This window comes from Leptonychotes weddellii, chromosome 15 (genome assembly GCF_054177405.1).
Source record: "Leptonychotes weddellii isolate Sample4059 chromosome 15, ASM5417740v2, whole genome shotgun sequence".
In the NCBI taxonomy this organism is placed as follows: Eukaryota; Metazoa; Chordata; class Mammalia; order Carnivora; family Phocidae; genus Leptonychotes; species Leptonychotes weddellii.
Window position 1 is genome coordinate 3,160,830 of NC_138383.1, and position 20,688 is coordinate 3,181,517.

The following is a 20,688-nucleotide window of genomic DNA, read 5'->3' on the forward strand; positions in this document are numbered from 1 at the left end:
CAGCTGATCCCTTTCCTCTCACCCTCCTCACAGATGCAAGAAGAAGGTCCCAGCCAGCAAGCGCTTCACCATCCACAGAACATCCAACGTCTTAACCCTTTCCCTCAAGCGCTTTGCCAACTTCAGTGGGGGGAAGATCACGAAGGTGAGCCTTCGCCGTGGTGTCCGATCTGCGTGGTCAGCAGCCTTTAAGGAATACAGGTTCCCAGCACCACCCCAGAGCCAGTGACTGGAAATTTCTGGAAGACAGGGCTCAGGAGTCTGCATGTTTGCAGAATCCCTAAGTGGTTGTCGTGCACGGTCAACTTCAAGACCCACTGTCTTACTGGGTTCTTTTGCCAACCTCTGCCTGTGTGGCATGTTCCCCATGCAGAAGCTCAAGGTTTCCTTCAGAATGAGCGAGACCACTGCACTGTGGGGCTCTGATCCACCACGTGCTGTTGCGTGGCTTTTTGTGGGGGGTAGAATAAAAACTTACTCTTGTACAATGGCATTTTATTTCATTTTACTTCATTTCTTTAAGTTGTCTCTCTACCCCCAACATGGGGCTTGAACTCATGACCCCGAGATCAAGAGTCGGATGCTCCCCCGACTGAGGCCGCCAGGTGTCGTGCACAGTGGCATTTTAATAGAAGATGCCGTATCATAAAAGTATTTAGAGCCGACTTAGATGGTTTGGGGCAAGGCACTTGTCAGAGCCTCAGCTTCCTCACTGGCAGTGATGGGGGCTTCCTTGTATCAGCATTTCCCGAACTGGTGTTCCGCAGAATGTTTGTGCTGTATGTTTACAAGATAGCATATTTTGTACGTACAGCTGTATTGTATTTTGAAAGTGGTCTGTGCTCAGCCGAGTTTGGGAACTGCCAAGCTGAAGTTCAGCAGTCCTTTTTAATTGCAGGCCTTCTCAGAACCTTTATTAATAAGCTGTGTTGCTTTTTCTCCAGGATGTGGGCTATCCGGAATTCCTGAACATCCGTCCGTATATGTCCCAGAGCAGCGGGGAGCCTGTCATGTACGGGCTGTACGCGGTCCTGGTCCACTCGGGCCATGGCTGCCACGCGGGTCACTATTACTGCTATGTGAAGGTCAGTGCCCCCGCGTGTGGGCGCGCTTGCGTTGCGTGGCGGTGCCCGTTGGTACAGGTCCAGGCGTGGCCTCCGTGGAAAGTAGCCTTGCTTGTCGTCGTGTTCAGGGCCTGTTGTTGCTTTGGGGAATGGAGGGCAAAGATGTCTTTGAAGCCCATCCCACTAGGAGCTCTAGGGTCCTTGCCCTTGAATGGGACCCCAGAGGGGCTGCCTGCAGGGCCCAATGCTGGAGCCCTGGTGGAGGCTCGGGAAGGCTGTGTATTGGTGGGAGATGCTGTGCTGCTCAGACCCGAAATACCCTTCAGAGGGGAAAGCTCACATTTGCTGGGGCAGCAGGAGGGAACAGGGATTCAAAGCACACTTCGTAGTCACACTCAGAGCCAGACGAGCATTAGACATTTTAACGTGAGGTCATTGCTAGTTCGTTAGCACGAACACTAGGGATTATGGGATGCATGTTGATTGACCTGTTTTGTTTTCTACTACACCCTGTGCTCCTTCAGGCAAGCAACGGACAGTGGTACCAAATGAATGATTCCTTGGTCCATTCCAGCAACATCAAGGTGGTTCTGAACCAGCAGGCCTACGTGCTCTTCTATCTGCGGTGAGTAACTCCTGCCCCCGCCCCCGTGAGCTCGTTCCCTCTGTTCTCCCTGGCCTGTTCCTGTGTGCACATAATGGAGAGCTCACCGGGGTTGGGGCGGGGGGTGTCCACAGGGAAGCGCTCCTCTAGACCAGGCCAGCCCACTGCTGAGGAACAGCCAGCGCCTCTGGGAAGGTCCGAGCACGATTCCATCTGCATGCTCCACACCGAGCTGACTTTGAGTAGAAACGGGAAAGTTACCTCTTCTTCTTGCCTGTTGCCCCAGATGAGATGTGTGTGGGCGTTGGCTTGCTCATGCACCTTCCTCTGGGCAGCGAAGGAACCTGTCAGGGAGTAGAGGCCGCAGCCGGGCACCTTCTCTTGGGGCCGGTTGTCACCAACCTGGAGGTTGGAGGATGTGGAGACTGGAGGCATTTTTGCTGCTTTGTGGCTGTTCGGCTGAATTTGGGCGCAGTGACTGAGGGGTCTCTGGCTTCCTGGTAAAAACGAGAGTCTAGTCTTGGAAGGTTCCGCCTCTGCTGGGCTCTCTGTTCATGCTGAGCAGATCCCCGAGGCTCTGTGACAAGCCCACATTGTTGTGGGGGCAGCGTGGGAATTCAGAGAAGCACGCTCGGGCATCGGGGTTCTCTCTGGGGCGCCTCTGGGGCTTCAGTAAGACATCCCCGACTGGTTCCCTTCCTTCCACAGAATTCCAGGCTCGAAGAAGAGTCCTGACGGCTCCCTCTCCAGGACTGTCTCCTCCGTTCCTGGCCGTCCAGGCGTGGTTCCAGACCACTTGAAGAAGAACATTGGCAACGGGGCCGTTGGCTCCCCGCTGACTGGGAAGGTACGTGTTTCAAAGGATCCTTCCTGCCTGTGCCTCTCGGGACCATGGAGCCCCCCCAGACCTCTTCATGCTCGGGAACTTAGCCCGAAGGAGGGAGAGCTCCGTGTGTCCTGTTTTATTCCATGTTCTCTCTCAAATTGGTCGCGAGCTGACATTGGGGGAGGAGGAGGGACAGTGATGAGAAAGCCTAACCCAGCGAGCAGATCAGACAGTAACTCGGCGTGCCCGTGTCCTAGGCCAGCTGCCGTGCACCCTCGACCTGAAGCATCTGGGGAGAAGTGCTTTCTATCCTCACAATTCAGTATTGAAAACGTGGACAGTTTCTAGCAGTGTTAATCTCCTGCTTTTGATAATTATGCTGTGGTTATGTTAAAACATCTTTGTTCTTAGGAATATACACGGACATATTTAGGAGTAAAGGGACGTTGTGTCTAAAATATATTCAGATGCTTAGGAAAAGAAACGTCACACATACATGCGTAGACACACATACGTGGAGTGAGTGAGCGAGAAACCTAATGTGGGAAAATGTTAGCGATTGGGAAATACCCTCGTTTTCAAGTTATTTTTGTGTATATTTGAATTTTTCTACTACAGATCAATTTTATTAGCAGAGTAGTGAGCAATTTCCTTACTACAACACAGTTCATAACTCAAAAACAGGTCGGTCCTTTCTGCTGACTGCGTTTGTCATCCTTCCCCTTCAGTCTGAAGGTCACATCTGAACGCAGGCTGTGGGGCCTTCACGGTCCACAGCGTGTTGGTCCTTACGCAGATCTGCCTTTCCCTTCCAACATGTGAGAAATAGAGGCATTGGGGTTGACGTGGCAAGGCAAAGCCACGGCCTGATGGCCAGGGGGGTTGTCACTGTGGCCCAGGCCAGGGGTTGGTACCACGGGGCCACACTGCTGGCCAGCCACATTCGCACCACAGAGGTAACGTACCACACATACTGCGGTCGCTTCCACAGACTTAAACGTCCAACGAGAAGGTCTGAGTGCAGCAGGAAGATGCGTTCTCTTTAGAGAGAATGTAAGTAAAGGGTAAGTTATTTTTAAACGTAGGGAAAAGAGAAGAAGAAACTTGGAGGAAAGTAGAAGTGAATTCTCAGCAAGCCTCCAGAAGAGAGAAGACTGTAAGACAGAAAGTATAGAAAAACAAACAATAAATTGGATAAATTAAAATTTGAGTTTCTGTGTGTGGAATATTAGAAATAAAAAAACTTCTAAAAATATTTGCAGCAAGTACAACAAAAGGTTCATGTTTCTAGTACACGAGGGGCTCGTCTGGATGAGCTCAGATCACAGGGTGTTAGGGTTAATGTAGTAAGAGCCAGCAATGGTGTTGAATTAGCAAAGATTTTGAAAAAGAGCTGCTTGTTGCCGGTGAGAGTACCGCTAGCGAGTGCCCTGCACAGGGTGCATCAGCATCCGTGGAAGCATCCATAGCCTGGTAACCATTCCCGAACACGAGCGGGGAATTTCCCAAGTAGGGAAAAAGGTTTAGTCTGTTGGTTGTTCGTTCATGGAAATGTTCAGCAACCAATCAGGTGGTTGTTAAGCTCTGACTCTAGAAGACCCCGTACTAGTCAGGAGGCAGGAATGGGGAGCAGCACAGACCCGGGCCGTGCAGAGCATTTAAACAGAGCCAACGATTCAGACCCGGCAGTGAGGAGTCTGGGGAGGAGAAGGATGGGGTGCTTGGTCGGGCGCTGCTCATTTCCGCGGCAGCTGGAGACGGTGCAGGTTGTAGAAACTTCACGCAGCGAGGCGGGTGCTGGTCACACGTTAAAGACCTTCGCCAGGTGCGCAGGACGATGCTTCAGGCAGTGCGTAGGTGGAACTGGGCGCACCTCTGCAGGCCAGAGCCGTCCCGGAGATCAGGGCCAAACAGAAGGTGCACTTCGTTTGGGCAGTGGGTGGAACTCTGGTACTTTTTTTTTTACTTTATACTTTTTTGTATTTCTTCACTCGTGATGAAAACATCCTGCTTTGAGTAAAGGTGACCGTAAAGATACACACCCCCATGTACCCAACCCAGAGAATACTGAAAGTGTTCAAAGAAGAAGCAGTGTCTTTACCGTGTGTCCATGTAGATAATCTGTCTTGAGTTGCTTGGCAGAGACCCTGCCTGCTGCAGAAGGTGCTCTGACCTTGTGTGGGAACCGCCAGCCTGCACTCCCTCCAGGGTGTGATCGTGTCCTCTGCTCTCCTCCAGCGACTGGACTCTGTGCCAATGAAGAAGCTGCCGGCCACTGAGGAGCTTGGCGTGCCCATTTCCAGGAACGGCTCCGTGTCGGGTCTGAAGTCTCAGAATGGATACGTTCCTCCAAAGCCACCCGTGGGGGCCCCTTCCCCCCGACTCTCCAAAACACCCCCCCACGCACCAACCGTTCTGGATGAGCCTGGAAAGAGAGTTAAGAAGTCGACGCCCCTGCAGCACCTCTCCCCGTCACGCAAAGCTTCTCGGGGGTCCCATGGGACCAGCAACGGGAGCGGCAGCAGGAGTGAGAGCCTCAGGCAGGGCTCCTGGGACAGCAAGGGTGCTGCTCTGTCCACCTCACCCAGGCTCCCGGCCAGAGTGACTGCCAACGGGCATGGGCCCAAGGCAGGTGGCGAGAGCCCCGAGCTCGATGGGAGGGATTCCAGCAGCTCCAGCCCAGAGCACTCCGCCAGCAATGACCCCACCAAGGCCCCCCAGACACCCAGGAGCAGAGCGGCCCACTTGGGGGACTCTCAGGGAACACACTCCAGAGCGCTGCCGGATGGAGACGACCCCAAGGTGGTGAAGCCCAAGTCCCCTGTCCTGAGCAGCACCACCACCGAGCCCGCAAACATCATGTCTCCTCCACCAGCCAAAAAACTGGCCCTTTCTGCCAAGAAGGTGGGTGTGTGGGAGTCTGCCCGCCGGAAGTGTGTCTCTAGGGCTCACAGAGCAGGTTTGGTTTTAGTCTGGGGAGAGTGGGGGAATTGTGTCGAGGCCTTTGGCCTCCCCCGATCAGGGCAACGAAGTTGTAGGCATTTGCAGACTACACAGGGCTGTCCTGGGGCCGAGGCGGAGTTTGGGGGACCCTGATGTGATACACACTCCATACAGCTGCTGGGGGTTGGGGAGAGGCGGCAGGTCCCCATATTTGTCCATAGACAGAATCTCCTAAAGAAGCCTCAAGGGGAAGACAGGGCAGGTGCGGTGGGCTTGGCAGGGAATCCAAGCGCGGGGGGCGCACAAGACACGGGCTGGCTGGCACCTCTGTGTGCGGCACGAAGCTCGATGATGTAACTATGCTGAGATTTTTGTTTAAATTTCCTTCCTTTTTTCCTTTTTGTTTCTAACCAAAAACACTTCTGATTCTTCTTCTACCATTCCCCTCCCCCACCTCCCCCCTTTTTTTTCTCCTTCTGTCCCCTCATCCTCCTTTCTGGGCTCTTTTATTTTTATTTTATTTTTTTTTTTATTTTTATTTTCCCTCTTCACTCACGGCAACCTCTTTTAGACCACCAAGTTTTTATTTATGTCAATAACTGCAGGCCAGCACCCTGCGGAGGGCAGCCGACAATGACCTCCGTCCACCCCTCTCACCACTGTCCGACCTCACCTACCCCAGGAAAACCACTCACCCTGTCGCCGCCTCCTCCTGGCCTGTCTGTGCAATCAGGTGAGCCGCGGGCGCAGGCCCCCCGGGCCGGCCGCTCCTCCCCTGTGCTTAGCGTGTGCTTGGCTGGCGAAGATGCACATGGTCTCCAGCCTTGCGGGATGGACAGTGGTGTGCGGCTGGACAGGTACAGGGTGGATCCTGCACCGACTTCTTCTTGTTTTCTCTCTCTCCATCCAGTAGAGGAGCTCCGGCTGGTCAGAGGCAGCCTGGTCTCTGCAGTCCTGATCTTTTCACTTTTGTCTTCATTTTCCACCCACCTGCTATGTCCATGCGGGGATGGGGATGTGCCCTGGGTCCCTCCCCAGTCTCGTGACAGGACTCCAGAGTAGAAGAGAAGGGCAGGAGTCCCAGAAGGACCCTGCGTGAACCCAGAGTCCTGTGACCCCACCGAGGGGTGTCTTGCTGCCAGGATCATTCTGTATCTCCCACCAGTGCTCCCCGGGCTCTTCTCGGACTCCTTAGCCCTGCACAGAGCCTCCGTGCATGGGCTTCCCCTGGCTGTCCCCTCGCACTGGCTTCTGGAGCTTGGGCGGCCGTCCAGAGCGGGGAGGTGTGGTTCTCTGGGAGCCCTGTTCAGGCTCCCCAACAGGCGCACCTCCCGTCCCGTGACACACGGGGTGCTTATATCCCTTGGGGTGTTGAGTAGCAGACAGCTGAGTTACTGACGCTTGCCCGGTGGCTGACGGAGCCCCTGGCAGCTGGGGAGGGAGGGAGGAAGGAAGCTGGGCGAAGCCAGGAGGTGGTTTGGATGGTTTGGGCGCTGATGTGTCCTCCCCACCCTCGGCCGCTCCGGGCTGGGTGCTGGGTTCACGCTCCCATCACCCGGCCTCTCCCACCCTCACAGTCGGCCTGCACCCAGCACAATATTTTTGCATGTGGAAGGTCTTTAAGCGTGCCAGGTATTTACTGCGGGGTTTTTTTTTTTCCTTTTTTGACGTAGAGACTTTTTTTTAAAACTTCCCAGAAGACGGTAAATGGAGTGGTAGAGCGGTTTGTGTAGGCGTCTGTCCTGGTTTCGTAACGGTAGTCCTGTTTGATTCCATAACCTTTTGAGGTCGGCATTATGGTCACTCGGTCACGAAGGAGGAGAGTGAGGCTTAGAGCAGAAGGTTAACTCTTGCAAGGTCACATCGCTGGCGGGAGGCGGGTCAGAGAGCCTAACCTGACGGAGCTCCCAGTCCCGCCCCTTCCTTGTCCCGCTGTGTGATCAGCTGATTGTCCGGAGCCCCCAGATCAGAGGGGGATCCTAGTGCACGATGTACAGGCCTGCGCTGGCCCTCCTCGCAAGGCTGGTGTCACGGGTGTGAACACCTTGGGGCTTGTGGGCAAATTCAGAGAAGTTTCTCGTAACAGACTCGTGTTGGAAATTAGTAACGTTAGTTAGGGGCGCCTGGGTGGCACAGTGGGGCGGCCGACGCTTGATTTCAGCTCAGGTCATGATCTCAGGGTTGTGAGATCGAGCCCCGCGTCGGGCTCCGTTCTCAGCGGGGAGTCCGCTTGAGATTCCTCTCCTCTCCTCTCTCCCTGTGCCCTTCCCCCGCTCACATGCATGCTCTCTCGCTCCTTTTCTCTAAAATAAATAAATCTTTTAAGAAAGATAGTAATACAAGTTTGGAAAAATACCTTGAACTGCTTGGTGACAGGAAACTAAAAGGTTCTGATTTTTGGTTACTTTGATTTTCAGTAAATTTGGATTTTGTTGTTTTCCGCCTTTTTAAGTCAGTGGAATTTACACGTACCTGAGATTCACACGGGGGGCGGGGGAGGACCATGGGAAATCCTCACCTGGGCGGGCAGGGGGCTGTGGGCGGGCAGGAGGGGCCTGCCTGTGCGTCAGAGCAGCGTGTCCCCACAGGGCGCTTTCACCTGCTCCCCCACCATCCAGCCACCTGAAGCTCCCCGTCGGTGCCCGCTCCGCGTCACTGTCCAGTAGCCCCCGACCTCCCGGGACGTCAGACCCACAGAGCTGCTCCCCCGCCTCTGCTCTCCTGCCTCAGGTCAATGGGGGCTCCCAGGCCCCTTCACACCAGCTGCCAGAGGCCAGCAGGTCCCCCCAGAGCCTCGGTAAGAAGAGGAAAAGGAACCGCAGGGGAGAGAGCCAGGGGCAGCGCTCAGAGACGAGCGCAGCAGCGGCAGCCTGTCCGGCGAAGAGGAGAAGGAAGAAGAGGAAGCGCGCGGGGGCCGTGGACGCCTCCCCCCCGCAGGAGGGGCAGATGCAGGGGCAGCACTGGCACCTCGAGCGCAGGACGGAGCCCCGGGCAGAGGTGCCCGCCGACAGACTGGAGGACCAGGGCGGACGGCAGCAAGAGAATGGCCGGCTGGGGGGGAGCGGGACCGACGGCCGCCCCGGGAGCAACAGGAAGAGGAGACGGAAGGGAGCGGAGGGCCTCGGTGCGGAAGACTGCCTCCCGCAGGACCCGCCGTGGCACAGGTGAGAGCGGGAGCCAGGCCGCCCGGCACCTCCCCCAGCGATGCGCGGCCCGTCCCCAGTGGGGGGTCTGGAACCCCAGTGCGCTGGCCAGCCTTCCAGGACAGGACCGCGTCCTTACGTGTCTCGACGGGCATGTGAGTGGACGGCAGTGAGTGTGCAGGTGGCCACGTGCCCCCGGGTCGGGAGGCGCTGCAGCCGCGTCATCTGGCCTGGACGACTCGCCCAGGTTAGGTGCGGTTGTGGGCTTTTCTCTCAGGCTTGACTGTCGCCCCGGAAGCTGGCGTGCTTTGTCCTGCTCCCGTCTGCGGGGTGTTCTTGGGGTGGCTCTTCTGCGGGCTTGTGGCACGTGCCAGTTGGGAGTTCCGGGGTATCGACCTGAACCCCACTCTCACCCTCAGTTTGCCCGGAGCTGACTGTTGGACTCTGACTTCCCAGGAGCTGCTCTCCCTTGGACGTCGTCGAGCTAGAGGCCACGGTGGCATCTCCGAGGAAAAAGAAAAGGAAAAAAAGACAGCAGGAGTCATGGCAGGAAGTAGAAGAGAATGAGCACCCTGAAGCCTGCAGGGGCGAGAGGCAGAGGGGCTCTGCTCTCCCTGGGAGCCTGCCCTCCCCGCCTGTGAACGGCAGGCGTCCCGGGGACGGAGCAGGTATGCGCCCGCGAGGAGCAGGGGGCTGGGCCCGGGGACCGCATAGGTGTATGCGCCGGAGGGGGGCACCCACGAGCACACCTGTGCCCAGCTCTGCCCTCAGTCTGTCCCCTTGGGCAGGCTGTCTGCCCTGTGGGTCGCAGCTTCCCCATCTGGCAAAGCAGTTAGCCCAAACCACTCTTACGTATTCTCGGAATACAGTGTTTCTTCTGATTCAAGGCTCTTCTGCCTAAACTTTTCCCTAAAAACTTAGGTCCATTCAGCCTGGAGATTTTTTGTGATTCTTGAACTTGAAAGGTCGGGTTCAGAAGTTAACCTTTCTTTGCCTGTTTTTGTAGTTAGGCTGTTTTTGTTTTGTTTAAGATTTTATTTATTTGAGAGAGCAGCAGCAGAGGGAGAGGGAGAAGCAGACTCGCCGCTGAGCAGGGAGCCCGATGCGGGGCTCGATTCCAGGACCCCGGGATCATGACCTGAGCCGAAGGGAGATATTTAACCTGCTGAGCCACCCAGGCACCACAAGTTGGGCCTTTCTGAAGACAATGTGGCCTCTTGCCTTTGGGGTTCCCAGCGCTTCGGCTGTTCCCCAGGGCTTGGGTTGCCCATGGCTAAGCGACTTCTCCTGGTTCTGTTTCCTTCAGGGCTGGCCAGGCTCGGCTGGGCTGTCCTGATACAGCATGTCCATTAGCGAAGGGGAGAGAAGGTCACACCTGCTTGGGAAGGGATCCGGCATGGCGGCAGATTCTGTGAGGTCTGCTCTGCAGCCTGGGGATTCAGTTATGTTTGTGCTTTTGGGGGTGAACAGGCTGCTGGGGATGGTTTATGTTTGTCAGACTCCTGATAGATGAGTCTGTGACTCAACATTAATCCCACGACAAGGGGAGCCTGGGTGGTGCAGTCGGTTAAGCATCCAACTCTTAGTTTCGGCTCAGGTCATGATCTCAGGGGCCTGGAATCGAGCCCCACGTTGGGCTCCAGGCTCGGCACACAGTCTGCTTGGGATTCTCTCTCTCCCTCTCCCTCTGCCCCTCCCGCTTGTGCTGTCTCTCTCTCTCTCTCTCAAGTCTTAAAAAAAAAAAAACCCATGAGAAAACACTACCGCTGGGGAATGAGGAGGGCGGCCAGCACGTTGGAAGAAAGGCTCCTCAAAGGTGGTGACAGAGCAGGCTGGCGGTGGTCATCAGACCGCGGGGCTGGCTTTGTTGGCACACTGACCAGATGGCCTCCCGACCCACTGCCCGGTGCAGGTGCTAGGGCTGCGGTGGCCCAGCCCCTGCTCTGTTTGCTCTCCATCCTGATGATCGGAAGAGCTGGCTCTGTGGGGAAGGGCATTCACAGCCAAGAGATGGAGAGAGCGATGTGGGTGGCCCTGCCTGACCACTGGGCCGGGCGATGCTGTGGAGCGAAGGGCAAGAGGCTGGAGAGGGCGGCAGGGACCGGGCTTGAAGGTCACAGCGTCATTGATAAATTGGAGGCCTGGAGAGCAAGGGCAGGCTTGTGCTGAGGGAGGGGAGTGCGTTCCAGCAGTTGTAGATGGTTAGAGGGGGCCAGGCAGAAGTTTCTAGAAGCCTGAGGAGGGTGGTCTCTGCTGTCACCATGCAGCTGTCCTCGGTGGCCAGGCTCTTCCAGGATGCGGCTGGGAGGCAGCCTCCCCAGAAGCTGTGGTGACAGCAGCACTTGGCCATTCCCGCCAGTTCCCGCCATATCTCGTTTCTGGCCATCTCCCTGTGGGAGGGGCGGGTTCCCCCCGGAGCTCCGTCTCACCCGTCCTGCATCAGACCGAGGGCTCACGCTGCTGCTTGCAAGTTTTCAGTCTTGTTTGGGGGGTGGGTTTTTAGTCGTTTCCAGCAGTTGATTTGGACGGTAGCCCCTCTCGAGAAGTAATCAAGTACCTCGTCCGAGGTGAACGTATGTAAGCGGTTCTCTGATTGCAGGGCAGGCCCCGGCTCCTCTTGTGTCCTGGAGCAGAGAGAGGGAGTCCGACGTGCTCCAGGAACTGCTCAAGTATTCGTCAGATAAAGCTTACGGGAGGAAAGGTACTGGTTTCGAGCATGGACTTCTGTCCTACGGTTCACTCATCGGGCCGCAGAGGTCTGAAGTGGACCCGCTGTGTCATGATCCTGGGGCGGGGGAGTCACTGGGCTTTACGGACGGGTAGAGGAATGTCAGCCGTGATCCTCCCTGAGCTGCAGCCGTTGCACAAAGTCCAGAACCAGTCCCTGTGGGAGGATCCAGAATGCTGCCTCCCCGGGGGTGTGAGCAGAGGCGGGGAGAACAGATCTTGGGCCTCTGGGTGGCGTGGGCCGGCTTGGGAAGGGCGTGGATGGGAATCACCCAGCACCGCAGCTGTACGTTCTTGGTCTCAGAGAAAGAACGTGAGACCTTTGTCTCTCAGGTGAGGGCACAGGTTTGAAAGGAACTAAACTGGGGGGCTGGTGGTACAGAGCTAACAACGTTTGCGCTTAAGGGACGGACCACTGTCCTGCACGCTGGAGACCACTCTGCCCTCCCTCATCCCTCTCTGCATGGTCCATTTCACCGGAAGGTGGCCCTCGAACATGCTGAATGTGTCAGGAGTAGGCCAGTCTGGGTCGTAAACACCATTCTGGAAGCAAGTGCACAAAGGTGCCGACGCTCAGTGTCTGCTTTGTAGTGTTGACATGGGGCGGCGAGGTGTCGGCTGTCAGTCAGGATGCCATTCGGGACAGCAGATGGGCCCGCGCCGCCACGGTGGTCGACGACTGGGATGAAGAGTTCGATCGAGGGAAGGTATGGGGTGCACTTGAGGCTGGCGTGACAGGGCACTCACGGTGGCCCCGCCGAGGGCCGGGCAGGGAGGACTTGACCCTTTGGGGCAGTTTGAAGTGGCAGCGACATTGTAAAGTGGTCAAGTACAACAACGGGAGGCGGGCTGCTGGGCTCGGAGGCCCACCGTAAATGTGCGGTTGCTTTGTTCCTTCTTCAGCAAGGTGGGGACAGTGGGGACACCTCCCTCAGGCCACGTGAAGAGTAAGCTGGTTGGTTCTGTAGCAAATTCAGACTCGTGTCCCCCACCCAACAAGCCTTCACGAGGAGCCACAGGGACCAGGGGAGAGCCCTTTTCGGGAATTGTGACGCCTGGGGTTTCTTTATGTAGGAAAAGAAAGTGAAAAAGTTCAAAAGAGAGAAGAAAAGAACATACAACGCCTTCCAGAAACTTCAGAGTAGACGGAACTTTTGGTCTGTGACTCATCCAGCTAAGGCTACCAGCCTCAGCTACCGCCGCTGACTCTGCTGCTGTCAGATGGGTTAGTGTGGGGGAGGTGTAGGGGTGTGTTAGTGTGCGGTTTGTATTTCAATGTGGGGGGGGGTGTGGGGGGTGTCTAGTGCATGTGTGTGGGGGGTGTGTGCGTGTGTGGTGTGGAACGTGTGGGGCAGGACCAGGTGTTTTCAGAGCGCCATCTAATGGTGCGTGTTGTCCGTGCGGACGCGCACTCCAGGGATGGCGGGACTCCCAGGGTCTCCCTCTCTTCAGGAGCAACGTCCTGTGCCCCACAGCCTCGGGAGACGAGTTGTCCCTTCCTGGGCCCTGTCCGTCTGAACTGAAGAGCGGCCTTGCTGAGGACCCCGCTGCCCCGTCGCTGCCAGGCCCACGCTGTGAGCCAGCTGCAGGAGGACGGGACCTCGGGCGTCACCTCACGCACCGTGAAAAGCCCCACGGTGACGCGGAGAGCAGGTGGCAGCGCGCTGGCCGGGAACCTGGACAGCGGTGCGTGTGGTCTGTGGCCGAGAGCAGGGGAAACGGCGGCCGCAGCCCTCCCGGCACATCCTCGAGTGAGCGAGCGCCCTCAGGGTGATCGAGTGCGCTGGGCTCGTCTCGGGAGCCATCTGTCCCCTGCTGCTGGCGGCCGGCACCGCCCTCCGGTCCTGCCGTCCCCATTTCCGCGGGGCAGGGACTCTGTATGCCTTACGTGTTCCCCTCAGAAAGGAAGCCGAGGCCGCCCCGCACCTCACCTCTCCCTTTTCTGGAATTGGGGGGCGGCCCTGCCAGTGCGTCCCTCCCTTGCAAGAGGCCCTAGCCCATCTCTGGAGAGAGACGGCTCTTGGGGTGGGGCCGTGAGACGGCGTGCTGACTCCCCTGCCTTTCCAGCGGCTGTCGATCCCCAGGTGGCCTTGCCATTCCTTCCCTGCAGCTACAGCGGCCCGCGGGTCTGTATCGAGGTGGTGGTCTTGGGGTAGAATCCTTTTATTTTACTACTTATTAGAGACACGCATTTTGACCAGGTCTGTGGCTTCCGTTAGCAATACGTTTCCTTTCCCTGATACCCAATACTGGCTTTATTTGCTCCATTTTGTGAGTGCTTTTGAATTTAGATGATTGTATGACTCAAGAAGATCACTTTTTTATCTTGCTCAAGCTGTGCCTGCGAACTTGTAATTTAATAAATACAGAAACCCTCAGTTAAGGTGACATTTTCCGGAGAACAGACACACGACCCAGTAGCAGAAGGTACAGAGGTCAATCCGAAAGTGACTCCGTGGATGTACGTCTCCACTTCCTCTTCTCCAGAACGCCACACGCAGAGAGGGACTGACGTCTGATGTGGACGTCCGTCCTCCACGGTGGCTCTTCGTGGCCTGAGGCCCACCGATGGCCCCGTCTGGCACCCCTTGCCACCCGAGCCTTGCCGCTTGCTCTGGGGCCTGGGGGGGGATCAGAAAAAAGTGTTCCATTTTCAGGGTGGGGGTGGGGAGATATGTTAATTTTTTCACGTAGGTAGTTCTTTTTGATTTTTCTTCCTGTTCTTACATTTCTCTTTGAAAAAGGTGGGGAGAATGATGATGCCCATGGCCCAAACTGGGGCTGCCTCTGGTCCCAGCAGGAGGTGAGCAGAGCACTGGCTGCATCCGCCGGTCTGGGAGCCTTTTGCTCTTTTCTCAGAGGACAGATTTCTCTGTTAACCACACCTTGTTCAAAGATGAGGGTCGTGTCCCCCCTCTCCCCCTCCCCCCCAGCAACCCCTAGTGCCCTGTGGCTTTGTCATCTGCCACTTTGGGAGGGAAGGCAGGTGCCTTTATGGACAGGGCATTTTTTTTTTCCTCTTTTGGTGTTGACCTTCATTCCTGTATGGCCCTATTTTTCTGTAACGTTCTGCAGTTGAAAAGGGAAGTTGTTGTCTGCAGCACAGAGTTCATCTCTTTTCTTGCTCCCTCCTCTTCAAACCAGGTTCTTCCCTTTTCACTATGTAATTATGAAACCTTTTCCTGAGGAAAACATGCCCGCCGTGTCTTGGGCGGTGCTGAGCCCTGGCCTGACTGTTGGCAGCATTTGTCACTGTTCCGTAGGGGCGAGCCCTTCCCTCCCACACCCGGCCATCGGCCAAACTGGGAAGGGAAAGGATGGGCCCAGAAAATCAGTCCAAACTCTGGGGGACATGTAAATATATAAATATATATAAATAACGAAAGATTTTATAATAGCAGTCACTTGGTTGACTTAGAACGTGGGTTTAATTTAACTTTGTGTTGGGGGGGTCGCCTCTCCCGTGGTCCCGTGTGGCCTCACTCACCTGCCTTTTCCCGGTGGGCTTAGCCCACCACGTCCCCGTGCACTGTGCCTCCGCTCCAGGGGCTGAGGTGCCCCCGATGTTGCCAAGATCCTGGTGCAATAAAACAGGTTTTTGTGAGCCCTGCCTATGTCTTTGTGTTTTTCCCTTTGATTTTTAGGAGTTCGCATCCCAGCGCCCAGTTCAGCTGAAGGGTTCCCCATGGTGCACTTTCGGGTAACCCGTCAGTACGTGGGAAAGTTTGGAGCAGGTCTTCCTTAAGGATAAAGAGGAATAAAGAGATTTATTTAAATGTATTAATAAATACATTCATTTGAATTTAAGAAGACAGAGGGACCCTTTGAAGTGGCCCGCGGAGCATGGTGGGTGATTCGCAATGAGTACTGTGTTGAGGAAACTTGGAAACCATGTTCCACTGAGGCTTGCTGTTTGAGTTTTTTTACTGAATAACATTGGGGTTTCCACAGGGAAAGTGAGAGGGAAATGGTAGGTGTTACTAAACTATGAGTTTTCCTCACAGTCAGCAAGAACAACCCAGGCTCCGGTGTGAGACCCTCCCAGCTTGGAGGTGCACCACCGGGAGCAGGTGTGGCCATGCGCTTCGCACCCGCCTTCAGCCCCTGCTGACCCGAGCAGACGGCTCGCTGCATCTCCCGCCGCACGTTGGAGGGCGTGGTGAGCAAGACTACAACTCAGGGCCCACACAGGAACTCAATTTGGGCTCCTGGGGAATGTTCCGGTCTTGTCAGGCCGGGCCATCTGCTGAGTGGGTGGGTCAGGGTATGGCTGATAACGTGTCCTCCAAGTTGGGTGAGGGCAACAGGGGCAGTAGGTCCCTGCAGGGATGCCCGTGACAGGGAGGTTCCGTTTGGCCAGAGCAGCACCCTTGAGTGGGAGACGGAAGCGAAAGCAGCCCTGGGCAACGGCAGGTTTCCAGGGGGTGGGTTCTGTTCCGAATACTCCACGGGCACCACTGGGCAGGCCTGCCCCCCAAGTCCCACTGCTCCTTCCCTCTGCCCTTCAGTGTCTCTGAGCTCCCACCCAGTCGTGCCCCTCAAACCTGGGGACTCTGCCCCGTCACCGTGGGCGCTTGGCCAGACAGCAAAGTAGGAACAGGTGAGGTGAGGCCATACCTGGACCCAAACAAATGGAGTGCCCGGTGGGGTGGGAGGGTTTGGGGTGGGAAGCCAAGCTCGTGTCCACAGTGTCTGAATCAGGCTGGGCAGTGGTAGGTTGGGGACCCCCTCCAGCCCCGGGGCACAGTGGTCATGCAGGCAGGACCACGGCCTTCTGGTGGTTACTTTTCCAAACTTTTTCACTCAGTCGTGGTGCTGGGTACACGTAAAGAAGAACAAGGCTACGTTTCTCAGGCAGCCTGTGGTCTCCAGGCCGGGACTGGGTGCTCTGGGTGGGAACCACGACGAGGGTGTGGCAGGGCTCTCCGGTGGCACCAGCCAGGCCGGGCTCACTTGAGGGTCCCTGACAAAGCACAGGGTATGTTTTGGTTGATAATTGAAGCATGGACCACAATTTGTCGGCCTCTGTACGTTGAGAGTTCCTGCGAGCTCCTGCATTATTTCTAGCAATAGTTGACAAGGTCTGATTTGGGCTTTAAACTCTGGAGGCTGACAGCAGTGCGTGAAGGCCCAGGAGGCCGAGGAGGAGGGAGAAGACGGGTGAGGATGACCAGTCCACAAACCAGCCAACCATTGCTCCGGCCCGGAGCTGACGTCGGCAGAGCAGTTGGGAGGTGGGGTCACCTGGGTATTTGGAGGCGGAATCAAGAGGAGAGGTAACAAGTGGAAGGTTCCGGGTGGGGTAAGACAGCTCCTGGCTTGGGTGGGCAGGTGAGTGGCAGGGCCAATCAGTACCAGAGACGCAGGTGGGTGACAGATGCACCCCCCCCCCCCAGCCATGCAGCCAGGCCTGAGGAATGTGCATGTTACTGGAACGGGAACGGAGGGAGAATCACAGGTGTGCGATGTAGGAGAGCCATAAGCTTGGAGTCTTGGGATTCAGAAACGTCCCAATGTTTGCCCCCCCGCCCCCCGGAACCAGCTGGGATCATTGTGGCAGCCAGCGTGCCCTCCAGCCCAGAGAAAGGCCAGAGCACTAATCCCTGCCTTGAGTCTTGGTAGTGCGCACAATCTTGGTGGAGACAGGACATGGCTAGAACGAGCTCTGGGGGGCACTTGGTAGCTGCTCGGCAGTGTGGTTTTACCCCGGCCCCCCCTTCAACCACCTGCGTGCTTGGAGGGGCCCCTGCTGCACTCTCCTCGAAGCCCCTGCAGTCGCTGCATCCTGCTCCTCCCTGACCTGTGTCTGGACCAGCTAGCTGCCTGTCTTTTTTAGCTCTGCTTGCCCTTGAGATCGGTGCCTCTCCCAGCCGCTTCACTGGTTATTCCAAACACGTTGACTCTCCTCCCTGTGTGCCACTTACTCTTGGCAAATGGTTTCTAATCCCACTACAGGAATCCCCTCCCACTCCAAAATAAAACAAAGCACGAGGAACCACCTTCTCTCCGTCTCCATCTGCTCCTTTCTCCCCCTAACCTGATGCTTCCAGCACTCCATGGAGCGGCAGAATCAGCTGGACGAGTTATTTAGGACTAATATGAATGAAATTGGAATCTGGGGGAGAGGCTTGGGCATCGGCATTTAAAACCTTTCCATGTGATTCTCCTGGGCAGCCAGTGCAGAGAGGTGCTATTCTGGTCCCGTGCCTCAAATGAGAGCGAGCATCAGAATCTCCAGGGGGTCGTTCCAACACCCACGTCTCTGGGCCCCATCCCCCGCCCAGTCTGATTCAGCAGGTGGGCTGGGGCCTGAGAGTGTGCATCTCTCCTGTTCCTGGGGGGCTGGTTCTGATCTAATGGTTTTCGTATGGAGGGGTCAGCAGGGGTGGGAGCCTAGGAAGGCAGCCAGAGGTATAGACGGAAGACTTACCCTCAACCTTGTGGGGACTGCTGCAGACCATAGACACCAGAAGATGTCCCCCCTCGGCAGGGCTGGTACCCCACCTGCGCTCTTGAGGCCAGCCTCTTCTACCCCTCTGCGGATGTGTCTGCGCCTTCTCTCATGACATGTTCATGTGTCTGCCATCCTAAAAAAGCCCCTTGTCTCTGTGCCCCCCACCCCCAGCCACTGTCCCCCTCAGCCAAGCCTGAGCTTGCTCTCTGCTCCTTTCTCGTGGTCAACTCCATCAATATCCGTCAACTCCGACCAATACATCTCACTGCCTGAGCACTGTAATCTGCTGAACTGCTTTTCCTGGGTATCCTACTGGCAAGTTCTTGGCTCAACATTTATTTGCGTCCTCTTAGTGTGTCCCACCATGGCTGGGGGCCTGCTGCCTACCCCGTTGCCAAAGCCAGAAACGTGGCCACCACCCTGCACACCTCCCTCCCATCACCCCCCACCCCCACGCCAGCAACAAGAGTCTCCTCTCCCCAACATCCTGTCCCCACCGCCGCCTGGCTCTCCGTTTGAGTCCTCACCACTTTGTCCTGGCCCCCCATAATCAAAGACCAGCTCGACCTCCAGTGGACCTGCTTCCTGCTCTGCTCTCCTGGGCCCAGGACAATCTTTCAGGACCGGAAACCCTAGGCAATCACCCCCCACAAAGGTTTCCCACCTCTATCGGCTAACAGGCTCCCGTATGTAGTCCTGTAGACCGCACCTGCCCGAAGGGCCTCTGGGCAGCGGAAAGCACTCGGGAGCCCAGGAAATGGGCCTCTGCTTGGGGCCCCAGGTTGGGCATGCTTCCTCTGAACGCAGTCTCCTCCTGGCTTTCCTCGAGGATCAGCTGCTGTGTGTTGTTCTTGCTTTAAAGACTCAAAGAGGAGTCAGTCTGGATCAGACTCCCTCGTGGCTCACTGTCACAGAAGTGCTGTCCCTTAGGCAGGTCCCAGGTAGGTAGGTGGCCCCTGACCGTTGCTGGGCCAGAATTTAACTGACAGGTGTATAGGGAATTCAGGTGTATAGGGAATAATTTAAATGAGTGACTTTTTCCCAGCTGTGTTGTTAAATGAATGCATCCACCTTCATCTGCCCGTGCTAACAGCTGGCACGACTAAAATGTGCTCTTTTGCTCTTATGGTCTTAGAAGCGATCTGGGTTGAATGCACTTTTTCCTCCCCTTTCACGTGTGTGCCTCTGCATCCTGTCTCACGTGGCTGCTGTTAGGTGCTTCCGGTCGGCGGGAAGTGGCGGTCACTGTCTCCAGCAGGGCCCAGGAAATCCTTGTCAGGTGAGTGCCTTGGAAAAGTCACTTGAGGCCGTGTCCTTGATGACTGTGGCCTCCGCTGGGCAAGCGGGCAGCCCACCCTCCATGGACGTCACTGGCTTGACATTTGACATGCATGCACCACTTCTTGGCCACGTGGCCCTTCCCTGAGCCCAAGCCCCTGTCCAAGCCCCCTTTGTGTCACAAGTGAAATCATTCGGGCAGAGTCTGGTGGGAACAGGAGCATCAGCCCCCCATTTGAAGTGGGAGCCTGAATTGCGTGGCCCATGGCCAGCTCTCTTTTGGGCTGCGCGGGAGGCGTGAGTGACAGCTGGATACAATCCAGTTCCATCACACACAGATTTTAAGTGCCATTCACCCAGAAGAAATTGCAAGCTTTAGCAAAATAAAATGTGGGGGTTTTCAAAGCAAGACAATGCCCCAATCTCGGCCTGCGTGAGCGATCTGGTTCATGGTCTCTCCCGTGTATGAGGCACCCTTTCTCCCTCCGTGCGCTGCCTCCCCTGAGCAGACCTGGGGAGCCGGGCAAGGCTCCGGGGCCAGCCGCTTGGCTCTCCGCCTTGTGTCTGTCGAGGACGCTGGATCGAATGCCGGTCTCAACACTGTTCTGCCCGCTCACCTGGGTTGGCTGCTTTTTTTTTTTTTTTTTAAGATTTTATTCATCCGTTTGAGAGTGAGCGAGAGAGAGAGCAAGAGCACGAGCAGGAGGAGCTGCAGAGGGAGAGGGAGAACACAGATTGTTTCTGAAGAAGTTTGATAAACCACAGTATAAATACAAGAAAAAAAATTTTTTGCTTAAAAACCTTCCTTCATAATTCTAATTTTTAAAAAAGGTTTTATTTATTTATTTGATAGAGACACAGCGAGACAGGGAACACAAGCAGGGGGAGTGGGAGAGGGAGACGCAGGCCTCCCGCTGAGCAGGGAGCCCGATGTGGGGCTGGATCCCAAGACCCTGTGACCACGACCTGAGCCGAAGGCAGACGCTTAACGACTGAGCCACCCAGGCGCCCCCATAATTCTAATTTTTTGAGGTTATTGTGTTAAGGCAGGGATGGTGGGAGTGAAGCACCAATTTTAAAAAGTTGTTAGTGGACCAATGGCTGAGGATGACAGACCACAGGGAAACGGCATATATCCAAGGTTTTCGGGAGAAACAGCGACGTGGGGAGAGGGCTGGGTTAGAACCGGCAGACTGGAGGGAGTCCTGGATCGTCCATGGGGGCCCGTTGCTCCCGGCTCTCCCTGCCTCCAGCTCTCTCCTCTCCAGGGGCTGAAGACACAGGTAGCCATCGAAGCTGGACCCGGTGGCTCCCACCCTGCACTGCAACCTCTGTGAGCCTCAGTTTCCAAATCTGTGGTATAGGGATGACATCTAAGCGATCCCTCTGAGTCACGAATGTCATCTAATGGAGTGTCTCTGACCATGACTCCCAAGTCAGAAGTACCTGTTACATCCTTGCCTACGTTCACCCACAACCAAAAATAACACTATCCTTGTTACATGTGACAGACGCTGATTTTTCAAAAATTGTATTCTATCTTCATCTAACAAGGACTGGTTTCTCAGCCATTGGGAGTCAGGACCTGTAATTGAACCAGGTACGGTAAAGGAACTTGTCAACAGTCAAGTACTATGCTAATCGCAGTG

At 56.0% G+C, this 20,688-nt stretch overlaps 1 protein-coding gene across 7 annotated transcripts in view; it reads left to right on the plus strand.

Moving 5' to 3' along the window:
- Nucleotides 1–14,911, plus strand: part of USP36 (ubiquitin specific peptidase 36) — a 36,594-nt gene extending 21,683 nt beyond the window's left edge. For 6 of the 7 annotated variants that reach the window (XM_081804354.1, XM_081804350.1, XM_081804352.1 and 3 more), the window contains 12 exons: nt 34–145; nt 945–1,085; nt 1,589–1,689; nt 2,377–2,515; nt 4,733–5,398; nt 6,043–6,170; nt 8,026–8,601; nt 9,037–9,248; nt 11,180–11,281; nt 11,899–12,014; nt 12,382–12,532; nt 12,783–14,911. In XM_081804354.1, the coding sequence (XP_081660480.1) occupies nt 34–145; nt 945–1,085; nt 1,589–1,689; nt 2,377–2,515; nt 4,733–5,398; nt 6,043–6,170; nt 8,026–8,601; nt 9,037–9,248; nt 11,180–11,281; nt 11,899–12,014; nt 12,382–12,513 (2,425 nt within the window). In that variant the 3' untranslated portion in view covers nt 12,514–12,532; nt 12,783–14,911. Of the gene's footprint in view, nt 1–33; nt 146–944; nt 1,086–1,588; nt 1,690–2,376; nt 2,516–4,732; nt 5,399–6,042; nt 6,171–8,025; nt 8,602–9,036; nt 9,249–11,179; nt 11,282–11,898; nt 12,015–12,381; nt 12,533–12,759 lie in introns of all 7 variants that reach the window. The other variant, XM_081804355.1, reaches the window with a different exon arrangement.
- The last annotated feature ends 5,777 nt before the right edge of the window (nt 14,912–20,688 follow it).